Here is a 23,103-nt window from a genome sequence, read left to right as displayed (position 1 = left end):
TGGTTTATTTATTGGATGAATAAACAAAATTCGATTTGAATCGTCGGATGTTTTAGGAATTTCCCTCCACTGCGGCACTTCTGTGAGATTTTAAATTGCCTGAATTAATCTGAAATAGAAAGATATATAATATTTCGTTCAATGCCTGAGCGGCATTTCATATTCTGGGTCAAGACCAAGCTTAGATTTTTGACAATTACTGATAAAAAAAAAAAAAAAAAAATAACCAGTTCATTCGTCCACGTTTCATTCCATATTTCTTTGAATCTGAAAAATGACTCGTTAATTTGCATGTCAAATGGTCTAAAAAGAAAAAACTTTTTTTTATAATTCATAAAAATATTAAAATTTGGTTTTTTGAATTAACAGTTCTCACTAGTTTAATGAATATTAATCAGCCACCCACCGTTTATACGTTTATTCACATTTTTGTCTGTCCCCGAAGTTCAAATTTTCATACTAATGTTTTGCCCTCTTATGTGTTTAGTAAACAAACAACAACAAAAAAGGCATAATGATAATTTCTTTTCCAAATAATCCGATGTTAGTTAATTATCGTTAATCATTAATCAAGTTTCGAATTATGACGCGTACTGAATAATTATAATTTCTTTTTGCAAATGCGAATTTCTGACCATCGAAGCCTGGTGGAAAATAGGTTCCCAATAGTTTTCTCACGTGAGCAGTTAGGGCACTTTTTGCGTATTTCGCCAAATCACGGGAACTCGTTTAAGTGAATCAAAAAAGTTTTATCATGAAATTCGAATCTTAGGAAATTACATGTAAGAGAAATTTTTAACGATCATTGATTCTTTGTTTGATTCGTTTCTATTTTTTTAGTTGTAAGGTGTATAAAATTGGAACTCATTCGAAATAACTTAACTCATTCGAAACTAACTAAAAAAAATTTTGCCTTATTATTCAAAAAATTTTTTGTTGATCATTCATTAAAAAATTAAGAATAATTTAAAGATTGAAATGCTCATGATATTACAAAAAAATCTATGAATAATTCTTCCACCAATCATGCATTAAAATTACAAAATTCTTTAACCAATTAAAATAGTGATAGGTTAATTATGAAGTAATCTGTTAAATTATTTTAGAAAATATTCTATTCAAATATATATGTAAAAAAATTTCTTATGCTACATTTTCAATGGATTGGTAATGTACGCTGATGTTTCGTTTCAAATGAAATGTGTTGCAACTTGTTGCAAATTAGAAATTGAATTAATTTTTTTTTTTCCTTTCTAAAACTTATCATTCTGTTATCTAAAATTTATCATTCTGCTAAAAAATTAGGCCGATCAGAAACATTTTTAAAAATGCCGCACTTATCATAAAAACTAAAGTTTGTATACAAAAGGGAAGTAAAGAAAATAAAAATCGATCTTAATTTTCAAAAGAAAATTTTAAGTCTGAACATCTCAGTTTTCCAATTTGCCAGAAAAAAAAGAGTAAGTCTAACAGAAATGCTGTTAAAAATTGTGGCGCTTATTAAAAACGTGCATAAATTAAAAAAAAAAGAAAAAAAAGATGGATAGAAGCAAAAGCATAAAACGTTCAAACATCAAAAAATATAAAAAAAATTTTAATGAAAATCTAAATTTTACACTTTGCCATAATTTTAGAAGAAAAAAAAATTGCTATAAAATAAATTTTTTTACTAACGTTCATTTAAAAAAAATGCTGTGTTATAATAAAAATGCCTATTAAAAGAAAAGTAAATTGATTAAAAGAAAAACAGACCAAAAAAGATTTTTTTTTTCTTAGTTCCTAAAACAAAACTTTAACAATGAAAGTCAAAGTTATCTATGTTACTGGTTATCTATATTATAGTACAGGGAAAAAGTGACAATAAATTAATAGTTGTTCCCTAAAAATACTGTAAAAATGCTATGTTATAATAAAAACAGCAAAAATGAAAGAAAAAACAACTTTCTGAATTCTTAGAACAAAAAGTATTGAAAAAATGAGGAAATTGACTTATCTGAATATAATTTTTTTTTTTTTAAAGAAAAAGCAGAGGTGCAAAAATTTGAATTCACTGTAAAGTAATCTAGTTTCAATTCTTCAAATTTTGTTTTTCCATGTGTCTTCTAGAAGATAAATTTGCAAGCCGTGTTCAGAAACAAGGATTTTAAAATTTAACGAATTTGTGTAAAAATCATATCTTATAATAAACAATACTATAATGTAGTTAAAAATATGATTTTATATTAATCCTTATCAAATCTATATAAATTCAAAAAAAAGTTGAAAAATACTTTTCTGAAAAATACTGTGCTGAATATTTAGCAGATCATTTGGCCAACTAAATTTTGACAAAAGGGTCAAATACTTATTACATCCCTAATTTAAATGCAATGTAAGTGCAGCCTGAGAAATTCACCAAGTGGAGGAAATGTGAATTTTCAAACTGTTCACTGTTTGTAATTTTGATTTCAATTTTTTGTTTTGTTAAGTGATCTTTTTTGGTACAAAAAAAAGAAAATGCTTGCTATATAAAAAAATCTAATATTCAATAAAAAGAAAGTACAATAAGTATTAAATTTTATTTTGAAGTATAACAGTTTTGTTTTAATTTTAGGTTAATTACCATACAAAAAAATCTAATATTCAATGAAAAGAAAAATAAAGTACAATAAGTATTAAATTTTATTTTGAACTATAACAGTTTTGTTTTGATTTTAGGCTTTTGTTTAAATTTCATAAATTTTCTTCAATTGAAATATTTAATTTGTTGTTGTTCATTTACGTCTCACTAGAGCTGCACAGAGGGCTATTGGCGACGGTCTGAGAAATATCAATGAGGATGATCCAAAGACATGCCATCACAATTTTGATCCTCTGCAGAGGGGATGGCGCCCCCGCTTCGGTAGCCCGACGATCTGCATGAGAAGTAGAGCAATTTACGGTAGAACAGTTTAACGAGGACCAATACTGAACACCCTCGGTTCGTACGCAGACTGATCCAAGTGGTCACCTACCCGCACACTAACCGCAGCCATTGATGCTTGACTTCAGTGATCTGCTGATCTTAACTATCAGTCCACTGAGGGACAAATATTTCATTTAAATTTATAATACTTAATATGTACTTAATTTTTTCCTACTTTCACTCTGTGAGCATTGCAGTTTTTTTTTATTAGAATTTATTTTTGATATGAATTTTTGTATTGCGTTAAATGATTAAAAAAAAAAAAACATTTCTTTTCTCCAATGTTTATTTATTTTAATAAATCTATTTTTGAATGAATACTAATAATTGAAGGCCTTTAATTTTCTACATATATATTATTAAGTTTATTGATAAAAAAAATTAGAACACTAATGTTTAGCTAAATGTTAGTACATTTGCCATCAACATGTCTAAATACATGTGTGGCCCTTTGTTAGTCAACCTGCTGTTAAAGTGGCCCTTCACTCAAAAAGGTTGTGCACCCCTAATATAAAACCTTAATTATTCTGCTGAATTCAAGAGTTGATTTCCTATGATTAAGTACAAACGAAAAATCTATAAGAAAAATATCTCACTTGTCTGTATTTCAATAGTTAAGTTCCCTCTCTTTTATATCCTTCCCACCCCAGTTTTAAGTCCAGTAAATTGTTATTCATAAGGAAATAAATGCATTAGGAAACAAATGAAACCACTCAAAACAGTTTATCAAGAATTTCCAGGAGAGGTAAAATGTGGTAAATATGTAGCTATGCATAGTTGCCAACTCAACTGGTTTTTTTTTTCCAGTAGACTACTGGATTTTGTCAGTTTCTCCTGGTGCACTGGTTTAATTCTGGCTTTTGTACATTTTAGAAAATTCTCTAATATTCTCTAAAATTGAGTAAGTTTCCTACAAAAATCCCTTCTGAAATAGAATTTTTATACAGATTATTGCTTGAATATTTAAATAAGTATTACTAGTAAATAATGAAGTGAACCTCATTTATAGAAATCAGTTCAAACTTTTTTTGTTCTAAAATGTTCAGTTTATTTTTATTCTGAACTCTCTTTTTTAATTAATTAAAAATATCTTTTAACTATCTTTGATGAATTAAATGCCTATTAATGTTCAAAATTATGAATAAACATAATACATAATGTTTCACATTTATTTAATGTCAATCATAACTGGAAAATATTGCAGTTTTTCTATTTTGATGACTGTAAAATCCCTATAAGTCCCTATGTGTAAAATATTTAGTATATTATGCAACAATTATTGTGAAATTTACATTTCGTAAAATCTTCTGGTTTTTTTCCTATCCATGTTGGCAGCTATGGATATGTAAAGAAAGGACCTGATTATAATCCCAGAAAGCAAGTGACCTTACAGCAACATTGTATCGGAATTTTCTTTTCATTGTCACGAAAATGTTTGCACTAAAAACCTTTTTTCCGTCGAGCAAAAATACTAAAATTTCAAACCTTTTATTCTAAAAGGATTAGAAATTATATTTAAAACTTCTTTAAAAAATATTGCCACTAAGGGAAGAAAAAAAAATGGTAAACCTTTTTATTATAGTTCTCATGTTTTGGTAAACAGAAATACAAAATGAAAAGCTTTTTCCACGGGAACGAACTAATGCAAATATAAACCTTTTGCGCAAAAATATTAATAAATATTTTAAAAAAATTGTGTGCAAAGCACTTCTAAAAAAAAAGCAAATAAACGAACGAAATACCTTCTTTTGTTTGTAGTTTTCTAATGTTGTGTGAAACTATGCTATGCTAAGACCTTCTTTTAAGGTTTTCACGTAATCAAAACTTGGATTCGAAAAATAAGGAAAATATTTCTTGTCGGTGTACTTTTTTATACTGAACACAGCTAAAAACTTGTGTTTAAGAAAATAGACACAGCTAAAAATATGTGTTTATGAAAATGTAATGAAATGTGTGAACCTAAATGGGATAGAAAAGAAATAATTTTTTCCCGGAACTAAAAGCTAGAAAGAGTATAATATGAAATTAATAATAACAGAAGCGTGCAAAATCATTGAAAAGTGACATCATGCTAGCGATAGGATCAAACTGCATTGTCTATTAAATTTCATGACAAGGTGGATTTTATCTGAGCATACAAGACGTTGCAAAAAAAAGGGAAAAAAACCTTATAATTACCTAGATTTAAGATTATTTTCACCTTCAGACTTGCTTTATTTAAGTGCTTATGGAATTATGCTGAGTGGAAATAAAACTATAATCTTGTAAAAATACAAAATTATAAAAAAAAAACACTGTCAGCTAGATGAATTAAAGACATATTTATTATTTTCAGCATGAAGGGCTTGTATGCTGATGTGTAATATTAAGAAGCCATTTAAAGTCTCCTTCTCTCTACACTAAAGATTGGTAAGTTGCTAAAACAATTATGGGAAGTTATTTTAAAAACATGTCATTCTGTAATTGGCTGATTAATTTTTTTAAAAGTGTGACACCTTTTTAGGATGATGCCGGTAGTCTGACCACCTCCTGGCAATAAAATATCTGTAATATAAGTAGCTTCATGGGAAATGTATCTCAGTCGAACCTCATTAACGTGAAATACCGCTTTACGTGAAACACATCTTTGGTCCCCTGAGTCAGCAATCAATTATTGTTTTTGAAATGAAATTTTCAAGCTGATTATTGCTTAACATTAATTAGGTATGGTAGTATAATGATATAATATAATAGGTATCTGATAGTTATTTTATAACCGTCGTTGAACAGCCGACCCAATTTAATGGGTTTACGACTACTAATGTTCAACTCCGTAGCCTTGTAGTTTTGTACCCAATCCGGAAGGGATTAACTCCTAGATCGAGTCTTGGGAGAAATTTGCTTTCGTGGAGGACATTTTAATGGAGCTAACCTGCATTTGCGTTATATGGAGAGCAAGATCACGAGAACCTCCCACGGTTAGCCTGACGGCAAGGGGACTCTAACCCATGATCCGTCTATCATTGAGGACATTTTACGTCAGCGCTGTGGTCTGTGCAAGCCAGATGTAGAATTTGTTTAGACTGGAGGCGAACGTTCTATCACCTGAGCCATTGCGGCTCTGACCGAGTTATTGTAATGAATGAAGAATAAAATTCCAATGAGGAATGCTTATTACCCATTGCCAAAATGGGTCTTGGTTTGGATTTGATAAGGTTTCAGCTGCATTCAAGAGTAACAGTAAACAGTCCGCAAGCAAAGAGTAACAGTAAACAGTCCTAAGGCGACCGCTGCTGTTTTTCTTTATCTTTTCACTAGCAGGCATTTTTAATGTATTTATATAATAATAATTTAAAGTATTTTTTATATTCTTGTTATTATGAACATATAATGACTGGCTTGGCGGTGATTTCAATATAATTATGAATGCTGAAGAAGGAAAAGTATTTTGTGACGTCTTGAAACTTACATAGGCAGGATTTGAAAACCAATTCGACGACAAACATCCATGGAGACAGTTTTTGCAACCCATGATTGGAAATGTTGTGGCGTTTAACAGAGTCAATCCAGAAAGAAAAAGCAATGACCAATGGGTATCCAGTGATTGTAATAAGGCGATCACAACTTTTTTTTCCTATTTTCTTCCTTTGTTAGGAATAGCAGGTGAGCAAATAGATGAAATAGTAGAAATAAAATAGTTTAATTAAGTAATTAAAACTTAAAAGCTTATTTTAATTTGTTTGTTTTATAATTGTTTGCATACATTAATGTAGTACTTAATAATACGTAATAAATTGTTTTCATGTTGCATCAGATAAAAAAAAATTCGGTTAACGTGCACTAATTATTATACTCCCACCGATTTCGCATTAATGAGGTTCGACTGTAATAATTTTTGTTCGGCACAGCTTTTGTTGTGTGGTCAGGAGAGTATCAACAAAATAATGGTTCTTTCAGAGGATGTTTGCGTGCAATTTCTTTTAATTACTCTTATAAATTTTAGGTACTTCAATTGCATTCCAATCTTACCACTATAATCGGTATATTTAACAACAGAGCTTAAAATAGTACTCAACAGCCTGTGTTTTAAAAAATGTTTGCATTTTCTTTCCCGCTGATGCGTAGTGTCGTGCCATTTTTGCCAAATTACTTGATATTTAAAAAAATTATCAAATAATAGGGTGATTAAAAGTTCTTAGTGCTTACTTTCATGAATTTTTTAATAGTTTAAAAGTTTACAATAAATCGTGTAGTCATCATTTTCCTCCCTCCCCCCTCTAACATAGGGAGAAGGGTTTTTCCACCTAGGAAGTTTTACAAATTTGCTGAAAAGAAATATGTATGTTACCAGCTTAGAACATGATATGTAGCATTTTTAAGAAAGTGCTTATTTTCGATTTTTAAAAGCCCTTAAAGATGCTTTTTTCATTGGGTGTTTTTAAAACGGGCTTAATTTTCCCTTTTCGAAAAGGAGATTTTTTCTTTACCACCTCGATTTTCGCCATGTATTATGAAAAATCGCGCTTTTAATAATCTATTCTATGCTTTCACAAATCACTCAACCACAATCTATTTTGGCCTCCAGTCGGTCCATAACATATGAAAGCGCCAATCATGATTCATGTTTGATGAAATACTGAGCTGGGTTTGGTGAGATTCTTGCACTCTCCATTGCAACTCAGCTGCATTTTGCTAGATGTTCTCAATTTCAAGTTTCATTATTCACCGTCTGATACGAGCAGAAAAACCTCTTGATCTTTTTGTAATGTCTAATATAATCAAGAAAAGAGTTCTTTGTCAAAAACTGATTATTTTATCATGATCATGTAAAGTCTTTGAAAACTATTTTTCATTTTGTTAATGTATATAGTGGTTAAAAAATATTTTTGAATGCTTAAAAAGTACTTAAAAGGTGCTTATTTTTTGTTGATAGATTTGGCCACGCACCCTGTGGAAGTATTATCTAAAAATGTTCCAAGCATATTTGTTAAATTAATTTTGCACCTTTTTAGATGAGAATTCACTGTTACCATGTTTTGCAGCATTTAAAATGGCAGAGTCTAGCTCGTCAAATATCGCAAGTTTCTATGCTGACAGAAGCATCCTTATCACAGGAGCAACTGGATTTATGGGCAAGGTGACAGTTTATTTCTATTTTATGAAAATATAAATGATTATGTTAGAAAACTAAATTTCTTTGTGTCAATAGTTTTTGTTAATGAACTAAAATTCGTCAATAAATTTTCCATTCTTTTGCACATTTTTTTTAAAAGTTAATTTAGAAAAAGAAAAAAAAAACAGAATAGTTCAGACATTGGTAGTTCTTTTTCAAAATTTGCAATTGTTTCATCATTATTAGAATTCCAACTTTAAAAAAGGTTATTTTAGGGTTTGGAAAGCTTTTGTAAAATTAATATAAAATGAATTCGTTTTGCCGGGAGAAAAATGAATTCTGTAGAATAGAGATTGTAAAAGAGAGAAAGTTTGTTACTCTTTCGTTCAAAAGTTGACTTCTTATATATTTATTAGATATTATCAATTTATAAAAAAATACTAATTTTCATTACATCAGTATGAAACAGTTGTATTCACTATTGAGTGTGATTACATCAGTCTAAAACCCATATTTTACTGACGCTTATTTGACTACTTGCGAAGGATATTCGTATGTATTTGATGAGATATTTCGCAGGAAGTAACAAAACTATTGAACTGTTATAAAAGTAATACAAAAATGATTTATTAAGAAAATTATTGTGAGCCTCGTAAAATCTTGTTCACTGCTATTTGACTCGCTAAGAAATAAGTTTTCTATTTTTCTTTTCGAAATTTCAACGAATTAGGGTAAAGATTTTAAGTCCTCTTTACTCGACAAAGATTCAAACTGGTCGCACAAAGAGGCGAGATGAGAAACAGCAACGGGCACAAATAAACAGACATGATACCATGGAAATAAACTAAGCGAGTTGTTATTCTTGTGACCACCAAGCACTTGCATTATTAAAATATCGATGGGAGTACTTAGCAGAATACTTGTGACCTGAAAGAGATTTCACTGCAAACATGTGCGGCAGACAACATGCAAGCGATACAAAAGTGTTACTCGTGTCTCTGAAGAAATCCAGCATTCTTGATCAGAAGTTACAATTTTTTTTGGTTCCACTTTTCCCTATTAATTTCATTAATAGTTTTGGAACACTTGTATTCTTTATCTTAATTATGTAGACTAATTTTTAATAGCATTGATTTCCTATCGGTGAAATGTTTTACCTATAATATTATATTGTTTCTAGGTTTTGGTAGAGAAACTGCTCAGATCATGTCATTCTGTCAAAACAATTTATGTTCTCCTTAGACCAAAAAAAGGTCAAGAACCTAAGCAGAGGTTAGAAGAACTTCTGCAAGCAAAGGTAAGTTGCGTTTTTTGTTGTACTGTTGTGTTAAATATTTATTTAAGATACATATAATACACACACACAGTAGAACCACAGTTTTACATCATACGATCTCCCGCTTCTTATGTCATTTTCTGCTGATCCATGAAAATTCCCTATACCAATAATAAATTATTCCAGATTTTATGCTACATTTGTTAAAAAAAATCCTGCATGTAGGAGCCAACCTACCTTAATAAGTAAATATCCATAGATATCAATTAATACAACTGAAGGAAATCGCTCATAAACAATAACAGTTTTTTTAAATAACAACAAAAACAGTTAATTCATTAAATGATGCCAAAAGACTCATGATATTCTATACTTCAAAATATGGTTCCAATTAACCTTAAAACACATCACACACATTACATATGGCGCAATTGTCTGATGGTCTAGAACTAAGATGAGCTCCATCAGGTCTCGTCTTTAGTGAGATGAATTTGTAAAATGTGTTTAGATAAACTTAATAATGTAAAAATAAACAGGAAAGAAGCAACAAATAATGAAGAATATCAAAATAATGTACAATTTTGAGGAATGATATGTTGGAGGACAGAAAAATCTGATTTGTAGTAATGCAATGCTAAACTAGTGTAAGTAGAACTGAGAGAAAATTTTCAATTTATTATTTAATATACCATTTAAAATTTCCTTGTTAGTATATTATAAAAAGTAACTTTGTCTTTTTACGTACATGTAACTTAGTCCTTAAAAATTAGGCTTCTCATATATATTTTGTTTTATACAAATCATACATTTTTCCTTGAAATGAGTTTTAATTTAAAATATTTGATTTAGATATAGTATTCTTTGATATTATTGAATCCTAATTTTGTTATTATTACTCTAAATATTAATTATTTAGATTAATTAAACTGAATTTGAATTCCTGTAGAACACGAGTCATACCAAACTTGGGGATTAGGTGTTATACTCCGTTGCAAGTTAAGAAAAGACTGTTGTGGTATAGGATTTAATGAATCATCCGCGATATAGTTCCGTTTTATTTCATTATCAGATTGTACTAATATGCTTTCAAAACAATATAAAAGCTTCTAAAAGTTAAATACGTCAGACAGAAATTTAATTTGTGCTATTCTTTCGATATGTATCACAGAATCAATACAACAGTTTATAGTTTCATAATCTTACTGGAATCCTTGAATGGCTGCATGTTTTGATAAATAAGGAGAACATATGTTCTTGAAAAAGGAACAACTATATGATCTTGCAAGAATATTGAATTGATATGACCACTAAAAATGATGTTTCTCATGCCTGTAACAAATTAAATGTGAGATAAGCGAATAGCAATTTTTATTTATTTTAAATGCATTTTATAATTCATTTTTAAAAAAATTGTGCCAATAAAATTTAAATGTCATTTAACTCTCGAATTTTGCAGGAAGTAAAACAATAATTTTCATTATATAAGTTTTTTTTCTTATTTTACACAATTTTAAGAAATCAAGCTAAACGATAAGGCTATGCGTCAATAGTTTGGGGGACGTTGATGTATGTTAATGCTGAAAACTTGACATTCATTTTGATGCAAACAAGTTCTCTCTATTGGGATAATGTTTTTTTTTTTCTTATCTTGCAACTGAGTAACATGCATGACAGATAAAATTATATCGAATATAACTTACATTTATTTCAGACTGAGTGAAAAAAAAATCTTAAAATAAAAAAGAAATGTCTTTGAAAAAGTTTTCTTAAAAATCTGAATTAATTAAATGAAGAAAAAATAATTAAATGACAAATTCTCTTAATAATTTTTTAATTTCTATGTTTTTATCCTGCTTCTACCATATTTGTTCAAGAGGTTCCTAATATCTCATCATGTTGTTTTTTTTATGAGTAGTGATCAACTATAGTATTTGTTAAAATTTCATTGTGTACTCTTTCATGTTGCAGTAAATTCTGATTCTATTTAAATGTCTTTAGAAATCATAGCTCTTCAGAAAATATTATTAACAAAAGTTTCGTTTATGTGTCTGAGGTGTTTCAATTTCTTAAAAGGAAACAGCCTACTAATAGTGTCTGAAAATTGAAATACCTATAATATTAAATGTGATGCAACTCTCTAATTTTGCGGGGACATCATGTTGCAGTAAATGTTGTTAATAAGAGTTATTTTCCTGTAGGTGTTTGAACGTCTTAAGAAAGAACAGCCCAATAGTGTCTCAAAATTGATTGCGATTCATGGAGATTTGACACTGCCAGGATTGGGAATTAGCTCATCTGATCAGCTGCTTCTCACCACAGATGTATCCATTGTATTTCACTCGGCTGCCACAGTCAAATTTGATGAAAAACTGAAGTGAGTTCTTTCTTTATTAAGTACCTAATAACTGTAGACAATATGCATTGTATTGATCTAGGAAGCGTATAAATAATGAAAGTTACAGCTTATTCTATTTTAATAAATCAACAAAAATTCATTATCCCTTTCAGGGTTGACACTCCACATGGAGAACAAGGAAAATACATGGATAAGGAATTTAATAAAATAATAGGGAATTAAGTTTTTTTTGCTTGTTAAAACTTAGTTAATGAATCTATTTATAAGGTTCATGCACGTTTTCAATCTTTATAAATCAAACACCAATTTTTCTAAATTTTAAAAAAAAATTTAATTCCGAAAAAAGTAATGTACACCTTTTCTAAAGTATGTTATGATCCATAACTAAAGACGTTGTTAAACTATTTCACTCCTAAACAATCAATAAGGTCTCTTGTCATTTGTAAGGGAAGAAGTGAAAAAAAAAAAATGTGAAAAACACAGGTTATGAGACCCCACATGTTGCCACATTAAATGCTCTCAATTCCTCTATTTTTATAATCAATTTGACCCCTTCACCTAACACAGCTGATTAATAAAAGAGAATATAAATCTTGTCAATATATAATTAATTTCAATTAATGTTTATTTAAAATTTTGTTGGCATAATTGTACGAGCAAGAATATGCAAATGATGATGCACCTCATTGCTATGAAGTGCATTCATACTGAAACCTGTGTTTTTCTTGTTGAAGTAAGTATCACATGATAGCAATGATATTTTTCTTGATTTAAATTTATAATAAATAGATTTTCTTTTACTAAACTCTGTCTTAAATTAAATCTGCATTCACAAAAATCATTTGAATGACTTACTTTTCTTTTCATGCATTTCTATTCCATTTGCCCTTGACCTGTAATAGAAAATGAACTCTACTATTCTGCTTATATTATTCCTGCACATCTGACTTCTCCTTTCATACATAGCATAATAGACTACAGGATGGTCACGTTTTCATAACCTGTAAATTATCAATTTATTTATTTACTTCTCTTAAGATTTCTTTTAAATATCCCTAACAAACAAACTTCCATTAATCAATCCTTTACTGTCCACGCTATAACAGTCCATATTCATTTGAAAAGAGAGAAAAAGGCAACTTTTTGCTTATATAATTATTAAATAACAAACATTGGAGTTGGTAAAATATTTAAATTTCACATTGAAACACTTCATTGAGGAAGGTAAGAAAGAATCTATTGGATGCTAATGAAAGAGGTTTATAAAGTCAAGAAATAGTTGCCGATTGCTAAAAACAATTTTGGAGCTGAGCAACAAATAACATGTTGTTAATAAAATACTATTAATAGAAAATATTGTTACTAAAATACTGCAATAATGAATTTATAAACTGATTTAAAAAATTGTTAACTCATCATCATCAATGGCTCGACCGCCCAGGGTGGGCCTTGGCCTCTTCCAGGCAAACCTTTTTCCTGCTAGTGTTTTCTAGTTTTTAGTTATTAAGACCAAAATGTATTTTTCTAGGCCATCTATCCATCTGAAATTCGGCTTGCCTCTTTCTCGTGCGCCTACTGGTCTAGCATTTAAAACTCTTTTTGTGGTACAGTCTTCGTCCATTCTGATGATGTGGCCTAACCATTTTATTCTTTGTCGTTTAGTAAAGTTAATAATGTCAGGTTCATTATATGAGTGATAAAGCTCTAGATCTGCTAAGCCACTCACCATTTTTTTAAATTCCTCCTAAAATACTTCTCAATATCTTTCTCTGAAAGGTACCCAACATAGCCTCATTCGTACGAGATATGGTCCAGGTTTCATAAGCATATGTTAAAATTGATCTTGAAAGAGATTTACATAATAAAACTTTTGATCGTCTATGAATTACATTAGATTTTATGTATTTTTGAATTCCATTAAAACATTTATTGGCTATAGTAATTCTTCTTTGTATTTCCATTGTAATAGTGTTATTGTTTTTGATTACAGAACCTAAGTAAATGAAATTATCAACAACTTCAAATTTACATTGTTTAATTTCTAAATGGGTGTTATTGAAGCTTGCTTTAGTACAGGGCAAATATCTTTTATTATAGATTCTTCCTTGTTTCCTTCAATGAAATGTTTCAATGTGAAATTGAAATGTGTTACCAACTCCAATTTTTGTTATTTAATTATTAAATAAGCAAAAAAATGGCCTTTTTTTTTCTTTTTTTCAATGAATAATATCTATTATAGTGTGGACGGAAAAGGATAGATTAATAATGCAAGGGAAGTTAGTGAGTAGGGAGGTGGTATTATTCAGAGGAAATCTTAAGAAAAGTACATAAATAATTTATGGGTTATGAAAAAGTGACAATCCTGTAGTTTATTGTGCTATGTATGAAAAGGAAAGTCAGATAATATAGTAGAGCTCATTTTCAATCACAGGACAGAAACTATGTTTGAGTGAATAGGATAGAAATGCACGAAAAGAAGTAATTTAAATACATTTTGTAAGTGCAGATTCAATTGAAGACAGACTTAGGTGAAAGAAAGTCTATTTATTATAAATTTAAATCAAGAAATTTCTAACTTGCGATAAATAACGTGACAGCATTTAACAAAAGAACATGAATTTACTAACAGTAATTATAATTATAAATTTGCTTGAAAATCAACGTTAAAAACAAAGCCACTTTCAAATTTTTTTGCCCCCACTATTTCTCTGAATTACTTTTTCTGGTTTTCAATTACCATACTTAAGACAAGGATATTTTTTTTATTATTAATGTAAAAATTCCAATAATATATTAAAATTATTTTAAATGAGTATTTAAAAGAAGTATTTCAAGGACACTCTTTTTTTTTTTTAAACTTAAGCTTTCAGCTTGTTATTTACCTTTCTAATTGTATTTTCATTTTCAGGCGTTCTGTTGATATGAATGTTTTGGGAACAAGGCGACTTGTTGAATTGTGCCATAAAATGGAACACTTAGAAGTTTGTAGCATTTTGTCAAATTTTCTTTTTTCTTTTGATAAATGAAATCTTGCAAATTATGTAGATTTATGTATTGAATTAAGCAATCCTTTTTTTTAAAAAAACATTTTTAAAAAGCATAATTTTAATTTAAGTAACTAGTGCAATTTAGAAAAAAAATTGTTTTTTTGTATTGCAATTATTTTTTTTTAAATCAGACTTAAATAAAGGAGAAACTAATATTTTTGAGAAATCTTATCAAAATTATATTCTTGATAATTTTATTATTTAAATTGCACTGTTTAAAATTCAGTTCTGTGTTTCAAGAACTATTTACCGTATAGTACAAAACTAATTTTCTTTTCTAATTTTCAATGAAATTTTAAAAGTGAAGACTAATTATCATTAAATTATCTTAGTTGTGCATTCTTGACCCACAATTTACTCTTTTATTTATATCTGAGGGATATTGATCCATTATGAGTTAGTACTGCTGTAGTTCATTGCCATAGCAATATATTTACTTAAGTATTAAATGATAGAGAAATAAAACAAAAATGTACAATTTATTATGTCTTATAAATTTTTCTTTCGTTGTTCTAACAAACATTCAATCTAAACTGCAAGAATTTTTACGTGCAAAAAGCATGTCAGGCAATGTAATTTTAGAGCTCTGGCATACACATTGTAGGAAACTTGTTATTCAATCCTTTAAAATTGCAGCATATTTCTAACTGTAGTGTCTATGTTATTAATTTAATTTATTTTGTACTTCATAATAATTTTGATTGTTTTTCTTAAGGCATTGGTCCATGTGTCAACAGCATATTGCAATTGTGACAGAGAACAAGTGGATGAAGTTGTTTATGAACCTCCAGTTCAACCTCAAAAAATTATTGACACAATTGAGTGAGTTATGTTTTTAGTATCTTTTAATATATTTTCTATTACATTTTTTTAAAGCACCTATCTACTTTTTATTAATTTTATTGTTTGCTTTCTTTTCCAAAAAAAAGTCTCCCTGATCAATTTTCTATAAAGTTTAGTATTATCTGTGACGAAATGTTTTTTAAGAATTGCTCTCTAATATCACCCAATGTGTGTGTCGTAAGGATATCAACAGGAACATGATCCAGATTGTTGTTTGTATGTTTTTTTCTTTTCTTTTCTTGGTCAGTTTTTGCACGATTTTGTTTAAAAAACCTCCCTGATTATCTTTTCAATTCTTATGAAGATAATCTTTCTTCAAGTAGCAGAAAATTGAAGCAATGAAATCATTGCATGCTGAGCAACTCTGTAAACGAAATGGAAAATAAAGAAAAATATCAATGTATAATGACTGACATAAATAAAATAACATGAGAGTTTTGATGTTACTGTATGCATAGTTGCCAACTCTACTGGATTTTGCTAGTTTCTACAGGTTTAATGAAAATTCTTCTAGTTTTTGTACATTTTGGAAAATTCCCTAAAAGTTATCTAAGTTTCCTAAAGAAATCCGCATTGAAATAGAATTTTTGCACAGATTATTGCTTGCTTGAATATTTAATTAAGTATTACTAATATATAACTAAGCATGCCTCATTTATAGAAATCAGTTTAAGACTTTTTTTTTCTAAAATGTTCAGTTTATTTTTATTCAGAGCTCCATTTTAATTTAAAAAAATCTTAATTGTTTTGTATGAATTAAATGCCTATTACTATTCAGAATTCTGAGTAAACATAATACACTACATTTCAAGCATATTTTATGCCTATCATGACTGGAAAATAATGCAGTTTTTCTATTTTGATGGCTGTAAAATCCCTAGAATTCCCTGTGTGTAAAATATTTAGTACATTATGCAACAATTATTGTGAAATTTATATTAAAATCTTCTGGTTTTTTTTTCTATTCATGTTGACAGCTATGGATATGTAAAGAAAGGACCTCATTATAATCCCAGAAAGCGTGTAACCTTACGGCAACATTGTGTCGAATTTTTTTTTTTATTGTCACAAAAGTTTTTGAACTAAAAACCTTTCATCTTAAAAGGATTAGAAATTATTTATTGTATATAATGTTTTTTTAAAAAATATTGCCACTTAGGTAAAAAAGTGAAAAGCTTTTTCCAAGGAAGCGAAATAAGGCAAATATAGACCTTTTACACAAAAATGTTAAGAAAATTTTATGCAAAACACTTCTCAAGGAAAAGCAAATAAAGAAACGAAATAGCTTATTTTTTGTTGTTTTCTAATATCATGAGAAACTATATGTACTATGCTGAAACCTAAAAATCTCCTTTGTGTAAAATATTTAGTACATTATGCAATAATTATCATAAAATTTATATTTTGTAAAATCTACTGGATTTTTTTGGCAAAATATGAAATCATTTATAAAATAAAATTACAAGGAAATACAAACAGAAAGATCAGCCTATGGGGAAATGAGTTTTAAAAAAAATACATAAAATGCATTCCAACTGATAAAAGGTATTAATAAAACAAAAAGGGTAAGAAATTTTGGACCTTATTTTCCAGTTAAAAGCTTTGAAGGTCAGAAATCTGAATAAAAGAAAAAAGGTTAGTTTATCAGGGGTGCCACTCCACGGGGAAAATATGGAAAATAACGGGAATTTAGTTTCTTATTTTCCTCTTTTAAAAAATGGCGACCACTCAAAGTGTAATCAATGAGATATTTAAGGATGATATTTCAGCTATACTAAACTATTTCATTTATGAATGTGCAATATTTAAGCATGTTCAGCTGTTCCTTTTTTTTTCCTTTAAGTTTTTCCAGCAATTAAAACTAATAAATAGAGTCCCCCCCCTCCTTGGCTGAATTACGGCGACATTGTCGAAGAACGTTAAAGTTTTTGCAGAAAAATGTTTTTTTTTGTGAAGGGAAAAACTTTGGTTTTCCTTCCTGCATAATTTTTAAAAAATGTTTTTTCAAAGATGTCTTTTTTGCTCATCAGAGAGGAGAGAAAAAATCATGATTTTTCAATTCTCATTTGGGATTTAACAAGATAGTCCGTAATAACTGGCTTCAGCTGGAATTTCAAATGCATAATCTAAAATCAAAAAATCAGAAATCCCGAAAGTTTAAAAGATAATTTGCTCTAGAAATGATGTCCTTCCTTTCATTTTTTTCTTTAAAAAACACCATATTTTACATACACTTATTTGAGTATCTCTTTTTTCAAAGAGTCCTATATGCTTAATGATTGTTATTCAGGTGGATGGATGAGGAGCTTGTGAATGTTTTGACTCCTCATTTGTTGAGGGGGAGGCCAAATACTTACACTTATACAAAAGCATTAGCAGAAACGCTGCTTGTAGAGGAGAGTGGAGCTCTTCCCGTTGCTATCGTAAGACCTTCGATTGTGACTGCAGCTTGGAAAGAACCTTTTCCGGTAAAGATTTTATTTTCAATTACTATCATCATTTCCTCATGTTCTTTTAGTTCTAGTTTTAGATTAATTAAAAAATTAAATTTTAATGTTTTTATTTTTATTTTGTCATAACTTCTTTTATTTTTATATGTATACATATATATATATATACATGGCATTTAATATCAAAACTTCTTTTGTTTAAATATCATTTGAAAAAGATGTAAACGTAAGATTTAAAACCAAGATCAGTTAAATCACAATTCAAGGTGTAGATTTTTAGAGTTTGATGGGGGTAGTGTCACACATATAGAGAAAAGAAAAACTTCTTTAATAAAAATATTTATGCTCATCTTGCTTTTAACTTCCTAACAATTTGACTATGTACAGTGCGCAAAAAAATATTCATATTAAATAACTTTCATTCTAATGATCTGATTTTCACATACTAAGTGCCAATCTTAATGGTTCCTGGGGGTGACCTCAAATATGCTAATTAGTATTTAGTGCTAACTATTAATTATGTTATGAAATTGGATACCAAAATATATTTTCTTTGAATTAACATATATTTTATTTTACATATTTGGATTCTTAAACTTCAAAATATAGTGGGGATATAGTCCCCATAGTTTGGTCTGGAGAGCAATCCAAAGTTTGGACCCCTAAATGTTAATTTCACTTTTTGCGTTTTTAGTTATCAGAATGTGATTATGTTTTACTTTTTAGTTTATTTTGTTCAATATTTGATACAATTTCAATAATATACATATATGTGCGTAGATTTGGAATGATATGTGTATCAATTTCAATAGATATTTTGAAATTAGTTATTCGAAAGCATAGTCAAAATTTTTAAGCATCTTAAAATTTCTTAACATGTCATAGATCATCTTAATCTTAAAATAAATGTTTTAATTACCTGTCTAAACGTGTTTTGCGGAACAATTTTATCAACTATTTAATTAAATTTTAAAATTCTTGTCAAGTTTTTATTAAAAGAAAACTTAGAATTAATTGCCTGCTAGCTAAGAATTAAATCTTGTTAAGAAATTAAAAACATTCTGCTGTTTAAAATTATTCGATGCAAAACAGCTGACTATTTACTAGGTATACTATTTTTTCAAAAAATGACAATAAATTATTGATTGTCTTTTTATTGTTTCTTGTGACTTCATAACTTATCTAAAATAGTGTTGATGATTTATAAGTCACTACAAGGAGTATAAACATACTGAACATAAAGAGATGTTGAATATATAACCAAAGCTAAGTGTCTTGAAATATCTCAGTATCTTAAATGCCTAACATCTTAATTTTGAAATTAAATTTTTGGTTACCTGGCCCAGTGTGATTTACAGACCTAATTATTTTATTATATTTTTTTACCCTTTATGCTACCACATAGATTTTTTCCTATAATATACTAAACTAGTTTGTTTAATTTTTATTGGTATTTAAAGTTTTTCTTTAAATTAACACTCATTTAAAGTAATTGCTACGTTGTTTTTTGTTTTTTCTTCCGAGCCTCAGAACTATAGCCAGTTAGCTTTTCTTTGTTAAAATTACTCAGTGCAAAACGGACTGATCGTAGCAAATAAGTGAACCCTTTTCTCTAAGATTGAACGAACAAATTATTTATTTATTTACTTTTCTTTCTTATTTGTTTGGTTTGTGAAAAGTAAATACATATTAGTGCAATTCAAAAAACCACAACTGTTGGCTTTGTTTTTTGAATGATCAAATTTGAACTGAAATTTTATTTTGACATTTAAACTTATATATTACACAGTTAATTTTGGGAAAGTTGCTCTTTTAAAAAAATATATTGAAAATATTTACTTTTATTAAAATTATTTTTTCAACTTTAGCACAATTTCCCTAATATTATTATAGCATAATTTGTTATTAGAAAAATGTTTTATTTTGTTAAAAAAAAAACTAAAAATTGAAATTTGTAAAAAGATTCCGATTTGTACAAAGATTTTAGAATCAACTCATTTAAATAATGTGATAAATACTCAATTTTCGAAATTTTGAGAAAGGAAAAAACAAGTAGCGAGGCGGTTATATTTTTTCAGAAACTGTGAATACGAATTAGTCCTATATTTCGTCACGAGGATAAAATTACATTGCTCCAAGAAACTGACTCAATAATTTCATTATTTCCAGAATTGATAAAACAAAGTATTGCTTGAAAGCTAAAACGAGAAGAAAGTTTTTAACTATTATTTATCAAAAATACACATAAGGGTGACCTTTGTGCAAAAATACAAAGTAAGGTAAGACAACATTTAAGAGCACAAAAAATATATGAAATGCAGACAGCTGTTTCGGATGCTCAAAGGACAACCTTCATCAGTGCAACAGAAGCATCCTTTGAGCATCCGAAACAGCTGTCTGCATTTCATATATTTTTTGTGCTCTTAAACGTTGTCTTACCTTACTTTGTATTATTTATCAAGTTTAATTAACTTAATGATAGCGCTATCAAGACTAAGGATATGCGATGAAAGCCCATTTACTATTGTACTAAAATACATTAAATCATAATTTGAATAATTTATTATTAAGCAAATTATTTAATATTTTTAAGCATATGTTCCATTTTCGCATTCAACTTTTGAAATTTTGTAAATGGAATTTTTTTGTGTCCTTTAAAAGTCTATTGAGGGTAGCAGTAAAAAGTAATTGTACTGCATTGATTTTTTTTAAAAATAGTGACGAGTTATTTTTTCAATCTAAGAACCTATGCCTTTTATCTTACATAAAACTTATTTTAATATTGCGTGAAGTAATTTATTATACTTTGTTACTAAATGAATAATCCCAATAAACTGAATTAAAAAGATGTAAACTTCATTGATTTAAAAAATAATAGATAATAAAAGCAGACATGTTTTGAGAATTCAATAATTAACCTCACTGTTCACTCACGGCTGACGATTCTCAAGAATGAGCCCTTATATTTGAACGTTCGAGACATGTCAACTTTTATTTCCCTCTTCCTATTTTTTGAAGCCAGATTAGTTTTTATCACTATTTTGATAAGGATTATATTCTCGTAAAAGTAAGCATATGAATTTTAATATTTTAACAGGATTCATATGGTCTTTAAAAAGGTTAGAAAACTGTAGCATCATTTTTATTTCTTTAAACTTTCTTGCCTAGAAGACTTGATTAAAGTTGTAAAGAGGATTACCTCTAAAATTTTGTAAATAGTTATAATAAGTTACGTAAATTTGATTTTGGTATGAAATCCTCGTATAAATGAAGTAAAAACATCGTAAAAAACCAAATTAATGTCAGATTAAAAAATCATAAATAATTTACAAATCGATCTAAATTTTCTTTTCAAAGGAAATTAAAGAGAAATGAGCTTTTTGTACAGAAATCAGCTTAGAAATCGTCTTGCCTAGAAACTTTGAGATATATTCTATTAACTATTAATAAATAAAACTTTCTGAGCAATCACAGAACATTATTTCTTTTTATTATCAGAACTTGTTTGCTTAGCAACAGAGTAAAATTAGGTCTCTATAATTTGTTTTAAAATATTCATTCGCTTGTTTTTTGGGCAAATATATATATAGCTTATAATTTATGATCCAATCTTTTCGAAATTTTGTCTACCTATTTTGATTGTCAGGAATCCAAATATGTACAAATATATATATGTTTATTCAGAAAACTTGCATTTTTGTGTCTGATTTTATAACTAATTAATAGTTGCACCAATTAATTAGCATATTTGAAGTCACCCCCAGAAACCATTAAGATTGACACTTAATACGTGAAAATCTGATTATTCGAGCGAAAGTTATTCAGGATCTTTCTTTTCTCACAGTAGCTCTCACAAATATGCTCTTTGGTGCCTTTTTTGAGTTTTTCTCAAATTAGTTATGAACATATGCACATAAACTATGCAGAGAAGTTTTCTAGTATTGCCATTGTTTTTGTGTACCTGCATGCTATAAACCATATTTTTTTACAAACATACATATAACCATGTTGGCTTGAACCAACAGTTGAAATAGTTTGAAAGATTGTCTAGAGTATGCTACATTGAAAAGAAACATCAATAAGCTTCAAATATTATATAAATGAGGTGAACAAAATCACAAGAAAAAGTAAGGTTTTTCTTGTGTCCACAAAATTTTTTGTTTTTGAGCATCTTATTTTGATATTTGTAAAACATATTTTTTTTTTAAGGAAATGTGTATTTTAAGTAAAAGCTACCAAATCTGTATTAATTCCATGAATGATAAGCTTTGTGGTACATATTTTTGAAGTCATTTATAGTAAAGTCTCGATAGTTCCAGTTTCCCAATAATGAAAACAAGTGTGTGTGGGGAAATCAGTATTGCTCCCAAATAATAACCAACGCATTTACTACAACTTGTTTTTATTGTTGTTCACAGAGTCTACTGCACACCTCCAAAACCACTAGCAGGAATCCCCCTTCCTTAAGAAAACTGTTTGCTAGGTAAAGGACTTGCAAAAGGTCAAGGTGAAAAGAATTGTTAAACAAACTTTCATTCCATTCCACATTCATTTGCATCTACATTCTAAATATCAATTCTCACGTTCTTTTAATAATAAGGAATCAAGGAAGTCTTTTATTTTAACTTGTGATTGTAATTTTTAGTTGTGCTTTAAAGAATTTTTAGCTCGTTTGTAAATCTGCATTTTTATGATCAATTCTAAAAATAAAATAAAAATTAAAAAGAAAAATTCTTGCAAGAAGTGTATTCTGCTGATAAGTACTCTAATTTTTCTTTGGACAGAAGAAGAATTAAATTTTTCTTTGGACAGAAAATAATTGGAGATCAAAGATAAATTGGAAGTTGTCATAGAGAAATCTTCTGAGGAAAGCATTGGCTCACATTGGGCTGTCTGGCCAACTATGATGATGATCATCATCAAAACCACGAAAAGAGAAGTGCTCCAAGACACAAATAAGCAAGATGAGATTAAACAGGGTTCCCACAGTACTTGAAAATCCTTGAATTTTGTTGAAAAAAAAATCAGGGCCCTGAAACGTCCTTGAATTCTGCCATAGGGTACTTGAAAAGTACTTGATTTTTTAGGAATTAAA

General features: G+C 28.5%; 1 protein-coding gene across 7 annotated transcripts in view; it reads left to right on the top strand.

Annotated features, from left to right (window-relative positions):
* Window positions 1-23,103, top strand: part of LOC107456785 (putative fatty acyl-CoA reductase CG5065) — a 61,431-nt gene that overhangs the window by 18,522 nt on the left and 19,806 nt on the right. For 3 of the 7 annotated variants that reach the window (XM_043051087.2, XM_071185584.1, XM_043051089.2), the window contains exons 2-8: window positions 5,280-5,353; window positions 7,936-8,060; window positions 9,217-9,333; window positions 11,511-11,686; window positions 14,577-14,649; window positions 15,431-15,537; window positions 17,849-18,026. In XM_043051087.2, the coding sequence (XP_042907021.1) occupies window positions 7,974-8,060; window positions 9,217-9,333; window positions 11,511-11,686; window positions 14,577-14,649; window positions 15,431-15,537; window positions 17,849-18,026 (738 nt within the window). In that variant the 5' untranslated portion in view covers window positions 5,280-5,353; window positions 7,936-7,973. Of the gene's footprint in view, window positions 1-5,279; window positions 5,354-7,856; window positions 8,061-9,216; window positions 9,334-11,510; window positions 11,687-14,576; window positions 14,650-15,430; window positions 15,538-17,848; window positions 18,027-23,103 lie in introns of all 7 variants that reach the window. The other 4 variants (XM_043051088.1, XM_071185585.1, XM_043051092.2 and 1 more) reach the window with 2 other exon arrangements.

This window comes from Parasteatoda tepidariorum, chromosome 9, assembly GCF_043381705.1.
Source record: "Parasteatoda tepidariorum isolate YZ-2023 chromosome 9, CAS_Ptep_4.0, whole genome shotgun sequence".
Taxonomy (NCBI): domain Eukaryota; kingdom Metazoa; phylum Arthropoda; class Arachnida; order Araneae; family Theridiidae; genus Parasteatoda; species Parasteatoda tepidariorum.
This window is presented reverse-complemented; position numbering and strand designations above follow the sequence as displayed.